At 39.6% G+C, this 18,248-nt stretch overlaps 1 protein-coding gene across 1 annotated transcript in view; it reads left to right on the top strand.

Moving 5' to 3' along the window:
- The first annotated feature begins 106 nt into the window (after nt 1–106).
- Nucleotides 107–18,248, top strand: part of NLN (neurolysin) — a 53,907-nt gene continuing 35,765 nt past the window's right edge. Inside the window, exons 1-2 of the mRNA XM_063295593.1 lie at nt 107–226; nt 17,049–17,305. Of these exons, the coding sequence (XP_063151663.1) occupies nt 186–226; nt 17,049–17,305 (298 nt within the window). The 5' untranslated portion in view covers nt 107–185. The remainder of the gene's footprint in view (nt 227–17,048; nt 17,306–18,248) is intronic.

The raw sequence follows: 18,248 nt of genomic DNA, 5'->3' as shown, positions 1-18,248 counted from the left end.
CGGCGGAAGTGGCTCCTCCGTTCGTCCAAGTCGCCGGCGAGGGCGTAGAAGTGAGGCTGTTGGCGGCACGTGGGGAGCCGTGCCTGTGCTTGGGGGGAAGAGCGGTGGCGACTGCGAAGGCTGGGGGCGGCTCTCTGTCTTCGGGCCGGTCCGAACGCGGTGCCCCTTCTCCTTTTCCTCGCTCTATGCTGTCCTTGGGCGTTTCTGCGGGCCGAAGCTTGAGCAGGTATTCTGTGCAAGAAACACCCATCTCACGTGCACGGGAATTAGTCGCCCGGAGACAGATCCGGGCGGGATCGCACAGTGTGGTCCTCGAACGACTGCAGTGTGAGATCATCTGCATCTTACCTCAATTCCCTAATGCAATATCTTTTGTTTGCAAAAGGAGAGGCATTAAAGTGGCTAGGCCAGGCTTTTCTGAGGTAGCCGTGTATGAAACCGGTATCTTTCTGTAAATCCCTCTCTGCATGAAATGTCACCTATTACCAAGAAGGTGGACAGTCTTGGCGCCTTTTGAACAGTCCAACCCCTGGATTTTCTCCTCTCAATTAAAATCCGCATAATTTGGGGGAGGGGGCAATCCCCAAACCATAACAATGATTAATGGTGTTATCCTACAGCAAGAATTATAATCTGTCCTTTTTATTCCTCTGAATATATTGATCGGTTTAGCTTTCTGTTAGGTACTGTGTTTGTCAATAGAACTTGAATATTGCTATCAAGCATAAAAAAGCAACCTAGATTTTGCCACAGGAGTTTTGCAGACAATATTGTGCAGCTTCATAATGTTGGATGTGTCCACTTAACATCTCTTGTGACATTATGCAATAAATGGTATGATCGAGATATTCAATTAATTTTAAGAAACACAGTGCTTGCTTCCCTTAAAGTAAACCTTATTTGTATGAAGTTCCACTAAATCCCTGCCTCTCAAGTCAATGTGTATTGCATTGCAATTTGAGGATTGGAGTTGCATGGCATCTGAAGGTATCCAAACTAAACATATTTCTTTTTCAAGCTAGAACAGTATAGTTTATAACACAGTTTTTGATAATCTAGATTCAAATCAGTGACAAAGAATGAAATAGCCAAGAGTAATTGATAAACAAGGTCATTGATTTGGAAAGCTTTTTTCTGAATTGAAGTTGCTTGGCTATGCTTCAGTAGTCATTGTGATGTGTTTACTATATGCTGAAGAGCTTGTAGGTAGAGCAGACATCCTTGTGCTTATTTTTCACAGCTAAAATAGTCACAGGAACAAGTTATCACTGGGAATTATAAGTGGTATATCACTAAGACAATGGTAGAGGTAAAAAAAAGATTAAATAATAGATTGGTATACATATCCAAGCTGTTTTTCAATTCTTTTCTTGATTATATAGTTTTAGTAAATAACATTACTATTTTATTATTGTTTATTTTCTGATGTTATGTAAATATATTGAGAGCTCTTGCACCGAAGTCAAATTCCTTGTATGTCTAATCATACTTGGCCAATGAAGTATTCTATTCTGTTCTGTTCTGTACTATGTGCATATATTTGGTCTATGTGTCTGTGCTTCAGCTTTTTAAGGCTTTAAATTTTATATTGGAATGAAGGTACTTGTTTTGGATATTGGCTGGATTCCTCCAACACAATAAGCCAGATCCAAACTAATCATAGTATGTCTTATTGTAGTGTGGGAAACCAGCCACTGAGTAAATAAGTGTGCCCTTAAAGTACACTGAAAAATCCTGCTTTATTTCAAGAATCCATTTGGATGCTGATAAAAAGTAAAATAACGATCTCCTTCGAATTGACTTCTGCTGGAATTGTGCTGTCTCCATACACACATTCATGTAGATTTCTTGGTCATAATATAGGTCGTTTGCCATTGCCGCCTTCAGGTATGCTGTTTGCCTTTTCAGTTTGTTTCTTATATTTGTATAGTATTTAACCTATATGCAGAGTATATATTAAGGAAAGCTGGATTGGAAGATGAAAGTGGTTCTAAAATTGGAGGTAGAAACATCAATAACCTGTGCTATGTTGATAACACTACTCAGTTGAAAACGCACAGGATCTGCAGGCTCTAGTAATAAAAGTCAAGGAACACAGTGAAAAACTGGGATTGAGATTATATATAAAGATGATCAAACTAACAACAACAGATACAGCGACCATCCTTAGAATTAACAATGAAGATATTGAAGTGGTAGATAGCTTCTGCCTTTTAGGATCAATTCTCATCAGTAAGGAACCAGCAGTCAAAAAATAAGCTGCAAGCTAACACTTGCTGGAGTAGCAATGAAGGCCTTGCAAGATACTCAGAAGGCAGGATGTATACTTGCGAAGATCAAAATTATGCAGGCAGTGGTATTCCCCATGACACTTTATGGTAGTGAAAGTTGGACTTTGAAGAAGTAGGATAGAAAGAATATTGATGCTTTTGATATTTGGTGTTAGAGAAGACTCCTAAGAATACCATGGATAGCCCAGAAAACAAACAAATGGATCATCGAACAATTCAATCAAGGCACAAATTACTAGGGTCAAATTACCATACTTTGGACACATTATGCAAAGATCTAGCTCTCTGGAGAAGTCAGGAATGCTGGGAAGGGCGGAAGGAAAGAGAAAAAGAGATCAATCAGCACAAGGTAGATTACAGCGGTAATGGGTACACCGTTGGAAAACCTGAAGGACCAGGTTGGGGACAGATCCCCCTGGAGAAAATCTGTCTCTGTGGTCACTAAGAGTCAACACCAACTTAACGGCACATGATCAATATCTGTATACCACTGAGTCAGACCAACTCACAATGGTTTATGAGAAGATGAAACCAAAATAAAATTAAAAGAGTAAAACCAAATTAAAAATCCAATAAAACAATAATGATAGGCACTAGATCCAATGAACTTAGCAGTAATAACACTTCAAAGGCCCTATAGAAAAGTTTGATTTTGATGGCCTTTTGGAATAATGCTAAGATCGGTGCCAGTTGGGCATCTTGGGGGAGGTTGTTCCGCAGAGTACTCTCTGAATGTCTCCCATTCAAGTATTGACCCGGTTTAGCTTCAGAGCCCAGACAGAATTTATCAATGATGCCACCTTCACAGATTATATTGATAAAATCTTAGCATAATTTCACCAAGTTTAGATACATCTACATTTGTATAGCAGCAAATTGTTGATAGCTACAAGTCTGGCACATAAATGTCTAATATAGGTATATAATGGGAAAATGTATATATACTCAGAAAATCCTTGAGTATGATGCTTAATTAACATTTTATTTCTACAAAACACATGAACAATATAGTGCCGCTTATTGGGGATGTGCAGAAGTTGCCAATCCTGGAATAGAATGTTGTGGAAAACCTAGGAACAGTCCATTTTTGTCCACAGCATGCTGAACTTCCTCCTGGACTGTGCCATTCTTGCACCTGCTTCTGGTTTGGAAGATCTATTTATGAAAACTGCTGAACCTCCCATGGAATGGTATAGTCCAAGAGGAGGTTTGGCATGTCTGAGTAAATGGGAGCATTCCAATCTTTTATTCCCAGATCAATGGATTTTTCACTGCTTAGTGTCTGGAAAGGTTATTACCATTACATCTTAACAAGTGTATTATTAATCCATATTAATAGTTACTGTTGGAAAATAGCAGTTAGAGACAGAAATAAGTTCTACTATTTCTAATGCTAAATGCATGCATTCATTCATTCATTCATTCATGCAGAAGTGTTTAGCTGGATCTTTTGAAATAAGGAGAACAATAAATATATTTAAGCTTAATTGTAGAAGCAGTTCCATTATTTACTGGGTAACTGTATAACCAAGAGATGCAGAATTTAAGGCAATAATCATTTATCTAACCACATGTACTTATTTACTTCTGAGATTTACTTTTGAGCTGATAAATGTATAAAACTTTTTACATGAAGTCAGTTTGAGTTCTCACATTTCATTAAGCCATTGTGGTTTGAAAATAGAGGTTTATAGTTTAGCATTCTTGTTTGAGCAAACTCTGCTTACCACAGTGTGTGAACCTAGCCAGTCCTGTGAGTACCCTCCAAACCTTTAGTCTTTATAATGAACATCTCAGAAGGATTCTTTGCCTGATTAATGGACAGTAGACAGGAAGAAGACTGTTCCTATGTTTTCCTTTGAAGGCTGAGTTCAAGCTATGTCAGCTTGAAGAATTTATGCCAGACAATTTAGCTCTAAAAGGCTTTTGGTCTCTTACATTGTTATGGGATGTAGTGATAGGCAAAATTTCATTTGTGTCTTATGCTTGCCAGCACTCCAGCATATCATCTGAAGACGAGAACAAAGCCTAGCAGCATTATGTTTCTCTGATGTTGTCAGTATTCCAACAATGACTGTATTCGTTTGGTGTGGTCTTCTAATGGTTAGCAGATAGGGAAATTTTGCTTGGCATTCCACCCCTACTGCATACTTTGCTCGGATGATGTATTTCTGTCTTGCAATTAGAAGAACAGTAATTATACTGTGGAAAAAGAAAAAAGTGCCCCCTGTCAAATATCCGTAGCTGCTTTTTCTTGACCCCAAATAAGGGTTACTTCAAGAGAAATTCTGAAAAGATTTTGTAAAGTATTTCTGATAGGAAGAATTAATAGGTTGAGAGAGAACAAGAGATTGAGAATACAATGAAGAGGACTTTTTAACATCAGAAAATGATATTTTAAAAAGCTTTCTGCCTTCATCCAAGAGCTCCTCGGCCAGAGAATATTAAGAGGTTAGCCTGCAGGATTCCAGTCCCAGAATTGTGTAGTGAAGCTTTAATTGTTCATACACCCAAGTAATCTGGTTCACATTATAAATTAAGCCGTAATGTGATACATTTGGTTTTACTGTAACCTTTCATGTTAACCCAGCAATTATGGTTTGTTAACTATGTTTTATGGGTAAGTGTATTATATGAAGCCAGCTGATTGTTTTATTCAGGGAGAACCCAATCATGACTTAGTGTACTCTCTATCTTAGGCCTGTTGTTGAATTCAGACTTGCGTTATGTGAAATATTTATCTAAGATCTTCCCCTAGCTTCTATTAATTCCCTCTTACTTTTTTTTTCTTCCTAGTGTTTTTCCCACAGGTGCAGGGTCCACTTTTTTCAGATCACCCAAATGTTGTTCCATTGGTCATGACAGGAATTGACTAACCGGCTTGTTGCCCTAGCCTGTTGTTGGGCGCTAAGAGAGAGTGACTGGCCCAAGGTCACCCAGCTGGCTTTCATGCCAAAGCGGGGACTAGAACTCACAGTCTCCTGGTTTCTAGCTTGGAGCTTTAACCCCTAGACCAGACTGATTCAATTATTCCCTCTTACTCCCATTCTTAAATACATTATGTTGAGTTTCAATTTTTGAAAGGTGCCTACTGGTTTTCCCCTCATCTCTGTTTAGCGAATCTGGGAGCTTGATGGATGGGGCACATGGCAAACAATTTTGGGTTCTTGTACATTAGTTTGTTTTGTACAACAAAGAGTTCTTGGTAGAAAAAAAGGAATTAAATGTAGACCATCTGTCCATATGTCAGTTACTGTTCTGTCTTATGGGAAATGTGTGTGTGGCCACATCCCCACAGCTACTTTGCTGTGCTCCCACCCCATTGTAGAGCTGCCACGAAATCATGTCACCCTAAATCATGCTACTGCACATTCTTAACGCACACATGGAATGGATTCTGTGCTGCCCTGCTGTCCTTTAAAAAAAACACCTTGAAATGATGGGTCAGTTGGATGCATATTCATCCTAACTTCACTAGGTGGCAGCAAAGATTGAGAGTGGGTTTTTTAATTGGCTCCCATTTAATGACTGTCCAGATTTGTGCACCCAAGATGCAGAAAGTGAGACAGTACTCTTGAGAGTTTGAGAAAGGGGTTTAGCCATGGAGGGTTACGTGGGAGCTGTAAACAACCCTAAGGACACAATGTGTGGAGGGGAAGCTGGGAGCAGCAGCCACTGGGAAGGGAATTCCCAACTACACAGGCCACAGAATTCAAGAACAAGTCCTTTCAATTGCATGTTCAACTACTGGCATTAAGCCAGGAATGAGCTAGTCAATTTTGGTGCTTTGTAATCTGTAGATCAACAGGTGGACCTTTTCAGTCACTAGATGGCAGAAAAGAGTTAAAGGTTTTTGTATCTCTTGGTTGCCATCTAGCAACCATGATAATTTGCATAGGTGACATGCAGCCACTGGATGTTGTTTTTTTTTAATTATTATGAATTTTATTAAGTTTAAAGAGAAAGATAAAAGCTATGAAAAAACAAAAAAAAACCTACAAAAAAGAAGAAAAACTAAAAAGGTGTGAAAACACAAAAAAAATTTTTTTACAACATCACATAAAGATGTGACTTCTGACTTTTAACAAGGATATACAAAAAATTTCCATAATCAATCTCTTACCCTATATTAAACCAAAATCACATTATTCTGTAAATCATTCCCCTTTAGCACATTATAAAATCACTAAGTAGTTACTCTCTCCCCTTATATTAAAATAAAGAAAAAAAAATCATATAAACCTCCTAAACAACTCCCCCCCAAAAACTAACACTTACTTAATTATTCCCTTCCTACTACTATTCTATACATTTCTGTGTACTATAATAAAAGTCAGACTAAAAAGCACATAAATTGTCTGTCATTATACTAAATAATAAATAGTTTTAATGATCTTAATCTTAATAAACCCAAAAAAGAAAAGCAATTTGAAACAATGACCTAAAATCAAATTCTTAAAACCATCCAAATAAACATTTTTAATACCCTAATAATCTTAATCCATATCCTTAAAAACAAATAACATCAGGCAAACCCTAAAAGTGATCCAGATAAACGGTCTTTAACCCTTATCCCACTTCAAAATAAACCAAAGCATTTGCATATCCTCACAATGTACACAGAGATTTTCTCTTGAAAAAATCAAACAGCCCAACTGCCTCCCTCAAAAATTCCAACTTCTTGAGGATTTCCGGTGGGGATATGGTGGACTGAGCAGCTGTGCCTGCGAGCTCTGCGGGTAGAACTGGCATCATGGCAGTTTTTTTTGGGCACAGGCTGATTTCTCCTGTAGCCCGGAGCCCTTTTCTGGATTAAGGAAAATGCTTGGAATCGAACCATTCATCCTCCGGACGGCGAATTGCAGCCAGGAAATTGTGGACAGCCTGCACGATCAACAGGTAAGACTTCGCCAGGAGGCTGAGATTTCACCATTTCTGAGCCACGCTGCAGCCCTTAAAGTGACAGTAAGTCCAGCCACCCCATTTCTAAAGCACCCAATTTATTTTTATTTATTTTTTAAGTTTTTGTACCCTAAGAGAGGCTTTCTACAATAAGAAGAAGCAGACTCTCTTGGTACTCATCGTTATTTCTGGATTAAATTTTAAAATCTTTTTAAGTTTTGGCTTGTTTTCCCATTCAAAGAATAAGGAGAATTGAGAATAAATAATCGCCTCCCTGTTATTTTTGTACTGAATTTGAAGGATTTAATATTTTCCTATACGTTGAATTTGCTATTTGGAATCTCTAGCCCTCTGTTCACTCTGAGAGCTGTTTGCCAACACACTTTCTCCTGTTTCACTTTCACTTGGAAGTTTTTATTAACTCCTATCTCCGTGAGTCAAGTATCTAGGGGGTGCCATAATCTACTGCCTGAAGCATGGAGGATTTCAAGGAGACTTTTTCAGAGTCCTCTTGTGAGCCTGAGCGGACTTTCAAAGAGATTTTTTGAGATTGCTGTCAGGCTATTCTGCAGAATATTAGGGACATTAGGGAAGATACTATTTCTAAAGTGTGTCATCTGGCTGAAGATGTTATAGAAGAAGAAGATTTTGACAAGGATGGAGATCTTTCCACTGACAGCAAGGCTGAAGTAATGCCAGACAAAGACTACACTTTAGTGTTGAAGGGGTTAAAGCAACAGTCTGAGCTGCAGATTGCAAGGAGAGTTGTTTTTCTGAGGGATTGTTGTGGCTTTCTGAAGGAATGTTATGGGAGAGAAGAGAATCTGCTTTGTGGGAGGTTTTTTTTTTTTTTTGCTGAAAAATCAGCAAAAAAAAAAACTTTGAGGTTTTAAGTTGGGCTGTTTGATTTTTGCAAGAAAAATGCCTTGGGTGTGATAGGGAGATATGTAAATGTCTTAGTATATTTTGAAGTGGGGTAAAAATTTAAGCATGTGTAATTGGATTGATAATGAGGCTATTATGATTTCATTTCTCTTTAATGATTTGGATTAAGACTTACTGGACATTTTAAAGGTTTGTTTCATTTGTAAGATTTATAAGGTATCTATAAGGTATAATATTAATTCCTTGGTTTTAGGTTTCATAGCGTTAAGGTTAGAGGATGCAGTGGTGCTGCAGGTTAAACCGCTGAGCTGCTGAGCTTGCCGATCGGAAGGTCGGCGGTTCAAATCCACGTGACGGGGTGAGCTCCCTTTGCTAGTTCCAGCTCCTGCCAACCTAGCAGTTCGAAAACATGCAAATGTGAGTAGATTAATAGGTGCCGCTTTGGCGGGCAGGTAACGGCATTCCGTATAGTCATGCCGGCCACATGACCACAGAATTGTCTACAGACAAACACCGGCTCTTCAGCTTTGAAACGGAGATGAGCACCACCCCCTAGAATCGGACATGACTGGACTTAATGTCAACGGACATTAAGGGACTTTAATGTCCCTTTAATGTCAAGGGACTTTACCTTTACGTAGCGTTAAGGTTGCTGTAGTATTATTAATTATAAAAGTAGATAATGTATATGTTTTTATAATTTGATTTTTATTATACTGGACAGAAATATAGAATAGTGGCAGGAAGGAAAAAAATATATAAATGTTTTATGGCAGAGGGAAGTTAATATATATATATATATATATATATATATAATTGCATCTTCAGCAAAGGATCGTTACCTTGTCGTGGTGCTGGAGCTTGAGCACCTCAGTGATGCCATGAGCTAAACCGTGAAGGGCCACCCAAGACGGGAAGGTTGTGACAGAGAGGTCAGACTAAATGCGATCCCTGGGGAAGGTAATGGCAACCCACCCCAGTATTCTTGCCATGAAAACTAAATGGATCAGTACAACCAGAGATATGTAGGTATATCATTGGAAGATGAGACCTCCAGGTCGGAAGATGGTCAAAATGCTACTGGGGAGGAACAGAGGATGAGTTCAGCTAGCCCCAGACGTGATGACGCAGCTAGCTCAAAGCCGAAAGGGCGGCTAGCGGCCGACAGTGCTGGTGGTGAACGGTGAATCCGATGTTCTAAGGATCAACACACCACTGGAACCTGGAATGTAAGATCTATGAGCCAGGGCAAATTGGATGTGGTTATTGGTGTGATGTCAAGATTAAAGATAGACATTTTGGGCGTCAGTGAACTGAAATGGACTGGAATGGGCCACTTCACATCAAATGACCACCAGATCTACTACTTTGGACAAGAGGACCACAGAAGAAATGGAGTAGCCTTCGTAATTAATAATAAAGTGGCTAAAGCAGTGCTTGGATACAATCCAAAAAACGATAGAATGATCTCAATTTGAATTCAGGGCAAGCCATCTAACATCACAGTGATCCAGATATACGCCCCAAGCACAGATGCTGAAGAAGCTGAAGTAGAGCAGTTCTGTGAGGATCTGCAGCACCTACTGGACAACACGCCTAAAAGAGATGTTATTTTCATCACGGGAGACTGGAATGCTAAGGTGGGCAGTCAAATGACACCTGGAATTACAGGTAAGCATGGCCTGGGAGAACAAAATGAAGCAGGACATAGGCTGATAGAATTTTGCCAAGACAGCTCACTCTGCATAACAAACACTCTCTTCCAACAACCTAAGAGATGGCTTTATACATGGACTTCACCAGATGGACAACACCGAAATCAGATTGACTACATCCTTTGCAGCCAAAGGTGGCAGACATCTATACAGTCGGTCAAAACAAGACCTGGAGCTGACTGTAGTTCCGATCACGAACTTCTTCTTGCACAATTTAGGATCAGACTAAAGAGATTAGGGAAGACCCACAGATCAGCTAGATATGAGCTCACTAATATTTCTAAGGAATATGCAGTGGAGGCGAAGAATCGATTTAAGGGACTGGACTTATGTCATGTTCACCATTTCAATGTTCTGTTAACATCGTAACGTTTCACATGTCAAACCGTCAATCCGTGTCTTACATGCTTGAACGTTTCCTGGTATTTTCCATTATTGCTGTGTTCTTTATTTTGCTACTTTGGAATGTATGTTTGGGTTTCCTACTCTATTCAAGGTTATTTTCCCAGGCAGGTGTAACGGTTGCTAGCACCTGGGAGGGGGTGGTTGCTAATGAGCGCTCGGGGCGGGACTGGGTTGGAAGCAAGGCTTTTAAGTTTGTATTTGGTGCGCTTTTGCTCATTCTCAGCTTTCTCTGTATTTGCATACTATTCCTTTAATAAATCAGTTATCTTTAAGCCCGGGCTTGTGAGACTGAGTATTTGGGATTAGGCAACCATTACAACTTAGTAGATAGGGTCCCGGAAGAACTCTGGACAGAAGTTCGCAACATTGTTCAGGAGGCGGCAACAAAATACATCCCAAAGAAAGAGAAAACCAAGAAGGCAAAATGGCTGTCTGCTGAGACATTAGAAGTAGCCCAAGAAAGAAGGAAAGCAAAAGGCAACAGTGATAGGGGGAGATATGCCCAATTAAATGCAAAATTCCAGAGGTTAGCCAGAAGAGATAAGGAATTATTTTTAAACAAGCAATGCGCAGAAGTGGAAGAAGACAATAGAATAGGAAGGACAAGAGACCTCTTCCAGAAAATTAGAAACATCGGAGGTAAATTCCAGGCCAAAATGGGTATGATCAAAAACAAAGATGAAAGGACCTAACAGAAGAAGAAGAGATCAAGAAAAGGTGGCAAGAATATACAGAAGACCTGTATAGGAAGGATAACAATATCGGGGATAGCTTTGACGGTGTGGTCAGTGAGCTAGAGCCAGACATCTTGAAGAGTGAGGTTGAGTGGGCCTTAAGAAGCATTGCTAATAACAAGGCAGCAGGAGACGACGGCATCCCAGCTGAACTGTTCAAAATCTTGCAAGATGATGCTGTCAAGGTAATGCATGCTATATGCCAGCAAATTTGGAAAACACAAGAATGGCCATCAGATTGGAAAAAATCAACTTATATCCCCATACCAAAAAAGGGAAACACTAAAGAATGTTCAAACTATCGACCAGTGGCACTCATTTCACATGCCAGTAAGGCAAGGCTCAAGATCCTGCAAGGTAGACTTCAGCAATTCATGGAGCAAGAATTGCCAGATGGACAAGCTGGGTTTAGAAAAGGCAGAGGAACTAGTGACCAAATGGCCAATATCCGCTGGATAATGGAAAAAGCCAGGGAGTTTCAGAAAAACATTTATTTCTGTTTTATTGACTATTCTAAAGCCTTTGACTGTGTGGACCACAACAAATTGTGGCAAGTTCTTAGTGGTATGGGGATACCAAGTCATCTTGTCTGCCTCCTGAAGAATCTGTATAACGACCAAGTAGCAACAGTAAGAACAGACCACGGAACAATGGACTGGTTTAAGATTGAGAAAGGAGTACGGCAGGGCTGTATACTCTCACCCTACCTATTCAATTGGATGCAGAAGACATCATGCGACATGCTGGGCTTGAGGAATCCAAGGCTGGAGTTAAAATCTCTGGAAGAAACATTAACAATCTCAGATATGCAGATGATACCACTTTGATGGCTGAAAGCAAAGAGGAACTGAGGAGCCTTATGATGAAGGTGAAAGAAGAAAGTGCAAAAGCTGGCTTGCAGCTAAACCTGAAAAAAACCACGATTATGGCAACCAGCTTGATTGATAACTGGCAAATAGAGGGAGAAAATGTAGAAGCAGTGAAAGACTTTGTATTTCTAGGTGCGAAGATTACTGCAGATGCTGACTGCAGTCAGGAAATCAGAAGACGCTTAATCCTTGGGAGAAGAGCAATGACAAATCTCGATAAAAGAGTTAAGAGCAGAGACATCACACTGACAACAAAGGTCCGCATAGTTAAAGCAATGGTGTTCCCCATTGTAACATATGGCTGTGAGAGCTGGACCATAAGGAAGGCTGAGCGAAGGAAGATCGATGCTTTTGAACTGTGGTGTTGGAGGAAAATCCTGAGAGTGCCTTGGACTGCAAGAAGATCAAACCAGTCCATACTCCAGGAAATAAAGCCAGACTGCTCACTTGAGGGAATGATATTAAAGGCAAAACTGAAATACTTTGGCCACATAATGAGAAGACAGGACACCCTGGAGAAGATGCTGATGCTAGGGAGAGTGGATGGCAAAAGGAAGAGGGGCCGACCAAGGGCCAGATGGATGGATGATATTCTAGAGGTGATGGATTCGTCCCTGGGGGAGCTGGGGGTGTTGACGACCGACAGGAAGCTCTGGCGTGGGCTGGTCCATGAAGTCACGAAGAGTCGGAAGCGACTAAACGAATAAACAACAACAACAATGAAAAATCGCATGCTACAAACCCCGCCGGTAAAGGAATTCCACCTGGCGGGGTCCAGGAGGTGGGCCTTCTCTGCAGTGGAACCCGCCTTCTGGAATATTTTCCCCCTGGAGGTGAGACAGGCACATTCATTCCCGGACTTCTGGAAGAACCTAAAAACTTGGTTCTGCCGCCTCGCTTGGGGTGGGAGAGGCACCAGTTCATCTTGGGGGTGGCTATTATAGATCTCTCCCCAATAAACAAGATCCACGCTGCTGGATGTTATATTTTATATTTATTTTATTTTTATAGAGTTATTTATATTTTAATTTATGTGTTTTAATTTTGATTGTAAACCGCCCAGAGTCTCCTTTTCAGGGGAGATGGGCATTGATGGAAATTTGAAATATAAATAAATAAATAAATAAATCCCTTTTTATATAAGGGGAAGAAGCAATTGCATTAGTGATTTGTATATGTGGTAATGGAAGGATTTATAGAAGTAATGTGATCTTGGCTTGATATAGAGTAAGGACTGATTATGGAAATAGCTGTATATTCTTGCTGTTGAAAGTCAGAAGTCACTTCTTTATGAAATCTTCAAAATTCTTTTTTCCCATGTTTCCCATTTTTAGTTTTTCTTTTTTTTCTTTTTGTAGTTTTTTTCTTTTTCGTAGTTTTTTTCTTTGTTTCAAACTTAACATTTTTTAAAAAAAAATCCAACTTCTCTTCAGAAAACCTCCCATACATAATGACCCCTTCTTTTTCATAACATTTCACCAAAAAATCAGTTTTACTTATGCTCTCTCTGTTGAATTTCTCCAACTCCACTATCCAGTCTTCATCCAGCATCTCAACAGAAATCCCAATCTCATTCTTAGCAGAAACATTTCTATCACTGTTGAATTCCTCAGTTTCATCCACTGCATCCCCAACCAGATGACACATTTTAAAACTCGTATTTTCCACAATGTCCTGAATGTCTTGTATAAAAACTTGATAGGAGTCAGAAAAGATCTGTTTAAAATCTTGATGGAAGTCAGAAAAAACCTTTTTGAAATCCTCCATGTCTCATGCAGTAGATTATGGCGCCCCCTAGGAGCTTAACCAGCAAAAGTCAAAGATATGAAAAAGTTGCAAAGTACGCTTACACAAAGTGAAAATGAGATAGATGGTTCCCAAGGGAAAGTAGAAACAGAAAGCTGAAGGTTTAAATAAGTCGATTCAGCGTGTAGGAAAATGCTAATATCTTCAAATTTAATATCAAAATAATAACAGGAAGACAATTATTTACTCTCAATCCTCCTTTATATTTGGAAGGGAAATGAATTCCAAAACTTAAAAAAGAATTTTTTTAAAAAAAATAACCCCCAAAATAACGATAAGCACCAAGAGAGCCCACTTCTCCTTGCTGTAGAAAGCCTCTCTTGGGGTATGCATGCTTAAAAATATATATATAAATTTGGTGATTTAGAAACGGGTGGCTGGTCTTGGTGTCCCTTTAAGGCTACAGCGCAGCTTGGAAAATGGTGATGTCTCAGCCTTCCAGCTAGCTCTTACCAGTCCAACACGAAATGCTGTTTGCGATCTTCTGTCTGTAAGCAGCCATCCGGAGGGCAGATGGGGTGATTCCTGGTGTTTTCCTTCATCCAGAGAACACTCCTGGGCTTCAGGAAAACCTGCCTGAGGCTGAAAAAAATTGCCATGTCAGTTCTGCTCGCAGAGCCCACAGGCACAGCTGCTCAGTTTTCCATGTCCCCACCGGAAGTCCTCTTCATAAGTGTTGTTAAAGAGTTGGAGTATGGGAAAACAGCAGCTGCAGAGAAAGGAATTTCCTGTTGTCAGGCTATAGAAGGACAAGAGCCAAGTTCTTCTGATGGCACTTTCTGTTACATGAATTAAGAATGAATGTACTTTCAAGACTTGCACTCTCTAGGTTGACCAGTTCACAACTCATTAAAATAAAAAGTGACAGCAGAAGCTGGGGTTTTGGTTTCCTTTGCAGCCAAAAGAAGATGCAGAGAAGGTGTGGTCCCACAGGAAACCAGTAGAATAGTAGAACTATAAGATTCCTGGTGTGAAGCATGTCATTTCAGGCTGCCTCCTCAATGTCCATCAATGTATCCTATGTTACCTACAATACAACATCTAGAGGAGGATATTAGGGAAAACACCATTTCCAGAGTGTTAAGCCATCCTTGGGCTGACTCAGCTGCAGGAAGACATTGAAAGACCGGCAGAGGCATGTGGATATATGCTCAACAAATGGTTAGTGGGCTGTCCTCATGCTAGGGCAAGGAAGCTATATGGATTTGCTGTAAGTCTTTGTCTTGAGTCTGCTCTATTATATAGGTAGTCGTCGCTTAACAACCATTTGTTTAGTGATGGTTCAGACTTAAGACGGTGCTGGCAAAAACGACTTGTGATCAGTCCTCACATGACCATTGCGCTGTCCCCCTGGTCACATGATCACGATTCGGGTGCTTGGCAACTGGTTCACATTTATGACCATTGCAGTGTCATGTGGTCACATGATCCCCATTTTCTACCTTCCCAGCCAGCTTCTGGCAAGCAAAATCAATGGGGAACCACATGATTCACTTAACAACCACATGGTTCACTTAACGCCCACAGTGATTTGCTTAATGATTGCTGCAAAAAAGGTCGTACAATTGGGTCAGATTCACTTAATGACTGCTTCACTTAGCAACTGAAATTTTGGTCCCAGTTGTGGTCGTTAAGTGAGGACTAGTGTAGCAAGGAATTTGGTTCTAAGACTTTAGAGGTTAGAGCCATGGACTCAGAACACTATGTAGCCCTACATATAGAGCTGCAGAAATGAAAAAGTTTTGTATCACCTGGTATACCTAGGATAGTTCCTTCATGACCTTCTATCCTATTTAGTTCTGTTATAGCTTAAATAGTCATTATTTAGAGTGGGTGTAGAGAGTAAGGAAGTTGACCTTTATGAAGATATGCAGGAGCCATTGCCTAGGCAAAAGAGGCTGAAGCATTTTTTAAGCCCAGAATGTCCAGGTAACATTTGGAAGTGGTTCAGACGGACTCCTCCCTAGTTCACTGGAGGAGGAGGAGGTGGTGGCGGCTGCGGCAGCGGCACAGCACAATCAGACTTGCCAGATTCTGTTAATTATAGCCGATCTTAGTAAAAATAGTTATAGCCTTTCTGTGAAGTTGAATTCCTGGTCTGGTCTACCTAATGGGGATGACAGTGGGACACATCTTTTCTAATTCTGCCAGCTATCCAGTCTTCCACCTAAAATTATTGATGCTACCAGGGCATTCAGAAGATAGACTCTGCCTTTTCTACTTTCATATCTCTCACCCTTTGGGCTTAAAAATAGGCTTCCTATCAAGTTTTTGTTCAGGCAGATTTCTTGCAATATGCTTGTTTCCCTCCATAGACACCAAATTACATCTGTTGTGTGCAGTTGCATGGAATGAATTGATTGCTGTGATTGGAAGAGTTTTCTCTGTCTCTGGCAAAAGAGTTGTCTGCAGGGTGTTGCCATGAGGAGATCCAATGTGTGATATAATGAGAACACTAAAGCTTATAAAAGCAAGGCTTAGTTACTACTACCTTAATCACTGAGCCCTGGGAAATGTAAGCTGGATTCTTTTTTTTTTTATCTTCTTGAAATATCTACTGTCATCTGGTATTGTTGGATGATTTCCCTTTATAAGAAGTAATGGGATATATTTACTTATTACTAATGATTGTAAGAGGCTTACAAAGTCAATACAATGTCAACAACAAAAATATACAAACCCAAACTAAAAACTAAATTCAATAAATATTCAAACCTCATCTTCCACACAGTACCCTTCTTGCACAACCTAAGAAAACATGCCTGTAATTCATCTGCAACCATTCAGTTCCTGAAAGCTCTGCAAAAATGCCACATCTTAACCGTCTTATTCGTTTATTTCTGCTGGTGTTGTTCTACTTTTCTGCTTTACTGCTAGAGGTACGCAGGATCACAGCTCAGGTTGTCCTTGGGATATGACATCAATTTCGTCATTCCTGAGGAATGCAGCCTCCTGCCATTGTGACACAAGCCCTGCCCTTTTTGTATATGTACTGTGACATCACATGCTTGCCCCAAAGGAGTGAAGTTTGCATCCCAGCACTGCTTTCATCATTTTGACAACAGCGAGAAGCTTCTGTGGATGCCCATGACTTACCATGTTGTATGAACCCAACTGCTGTAGTTTATTCAGTAAATGGTGGTTAACCAAAGCATGTATAAACTCAATTATTCTCCCTTTTCCCTAGTTATTATAGTTTCTCCAAATTATTTTTTTTTCAGTTTCATCTATAATTTCTTTTGGATATACTTTCCTAATACCTATTTTTCCTTTTTTATCTTGAATACAATTCCTTAGCAAAATAGTTATTACCCATTAAACACTGATCTCCCTTCAAGGAACAGTTACATCTGTTATCTCTGTTTTCATCTCTGGGCCTTTTTTTAGAGAGCTTCTTGCAGTCTTAATTTATTGTTTTACCATTTTTATTTTAAATTGCAGAGCTAGAAGCCCAAGGATTTTACTCAAAATGACATTAGGAACAGAGATTACCTCATTTCTCAAGGCCTCTTCTTATAGCGCAGCTGACCGAAATTTCCTGAAATGGGATCTGTCACCAGAGCAGATTAGAACAAGAACTGAAGAACTTATCAAGAAAGCAAAGCAAGTTTATGACAGTGTTGGGATACTTGATATGGAAAAAATCACTTATGAAAACACTGTACAGGCTCTAGCAGATTTAGAAGTGGAGTATTCAGGTATGTATGACCTAGCTAGTATCAGTCTCAGTTGCCTTCATAGGAAGGGAATTAATATCTGAGATAGAAAGAGGAAAAGGTTGTGAAATATAATTTTAGAGTAAAGATGCTTGTGGCAAACGATTGGTCTGATCACATATAGCACCAAACAATAATGTGATTTCTTGGGGGGGTGGTGGCATTTTTTAAACTCTTCGATCAGCCTTGAAAATTTGCCTAGAAGTCTAAAGTCACTCTATCTCTGCTTAATCTACCTTGCCTCACAAGGTTGTTACAGTAAAAAAAACAAAGGAGGAACTCATTAGACAGTGCTGGGAACTTCTGGATGAAGGGAAGGAGACAAATAAAAATGGATTTTTATGTTTTAGTGTTACGAAAATTATGTGCTTCATATAAAGCAGTTGGAAATAACTCCCTGCAGGTAGACGTTTTCCCCTTTCCCATGCTTCTGAATTAACAGGGTGCTCAGCGAAAAAACAAATTCCAAACAAATTTCAAAAACCATTTAACATTTTGGAAAGTTGTGTTCCAAGGATGGGAAACTGTTGTTCTCTAGATGTTGTTCAACTACAGTTTACCAGAACCCTAGGCAACATTAGGTGGAGGATATTAGTTTTCTACTATTTCTTTATTCTAGTATTACAGATTTAAAATTAGGTATATAAAATATTAAGTAATTTGTATGGCTTCTTTTACTAAGGGCATTTTTCATAGAATAAAGCCAGTTCCTTTTTATTATTGCTGCTCTTGTTCTTAAAAATACAACTCATTTGTTTATTAAATATGTATTTGATTTGTCTTTATAGCAGCTTGATACCCTGTCTCTGGTATATATCTAATACATGTCTTAGTAACCATATTTTAAAAACTTTAAATGATATATTTGTGATGGGAAAGTCTCTCCCCCCAAACACAAGTAAATTAGTCTCTGGTATTGTCTGGT

Source organism: Candoia aspera, chromosome 2 (genome assembly GCF_035149785.1).
Source record: "Candoia aspera isolate rCanAsp1 chromosome 2, rCanAsp1.hap2, whole genome shotgun sequence".
Classification (NCBI taxonomy): domain Eukaryota; kingdom Metazoa; phylum Chordata; class Lepidosauria; order Squamata; family Boidae; genus Candoia; species Candoia aspera.
The sequence above is the reverse complement of the archived record's forward strand: the minus strand, read 5'-3'. Positions and strand labels throughout refer to the sequence as shown.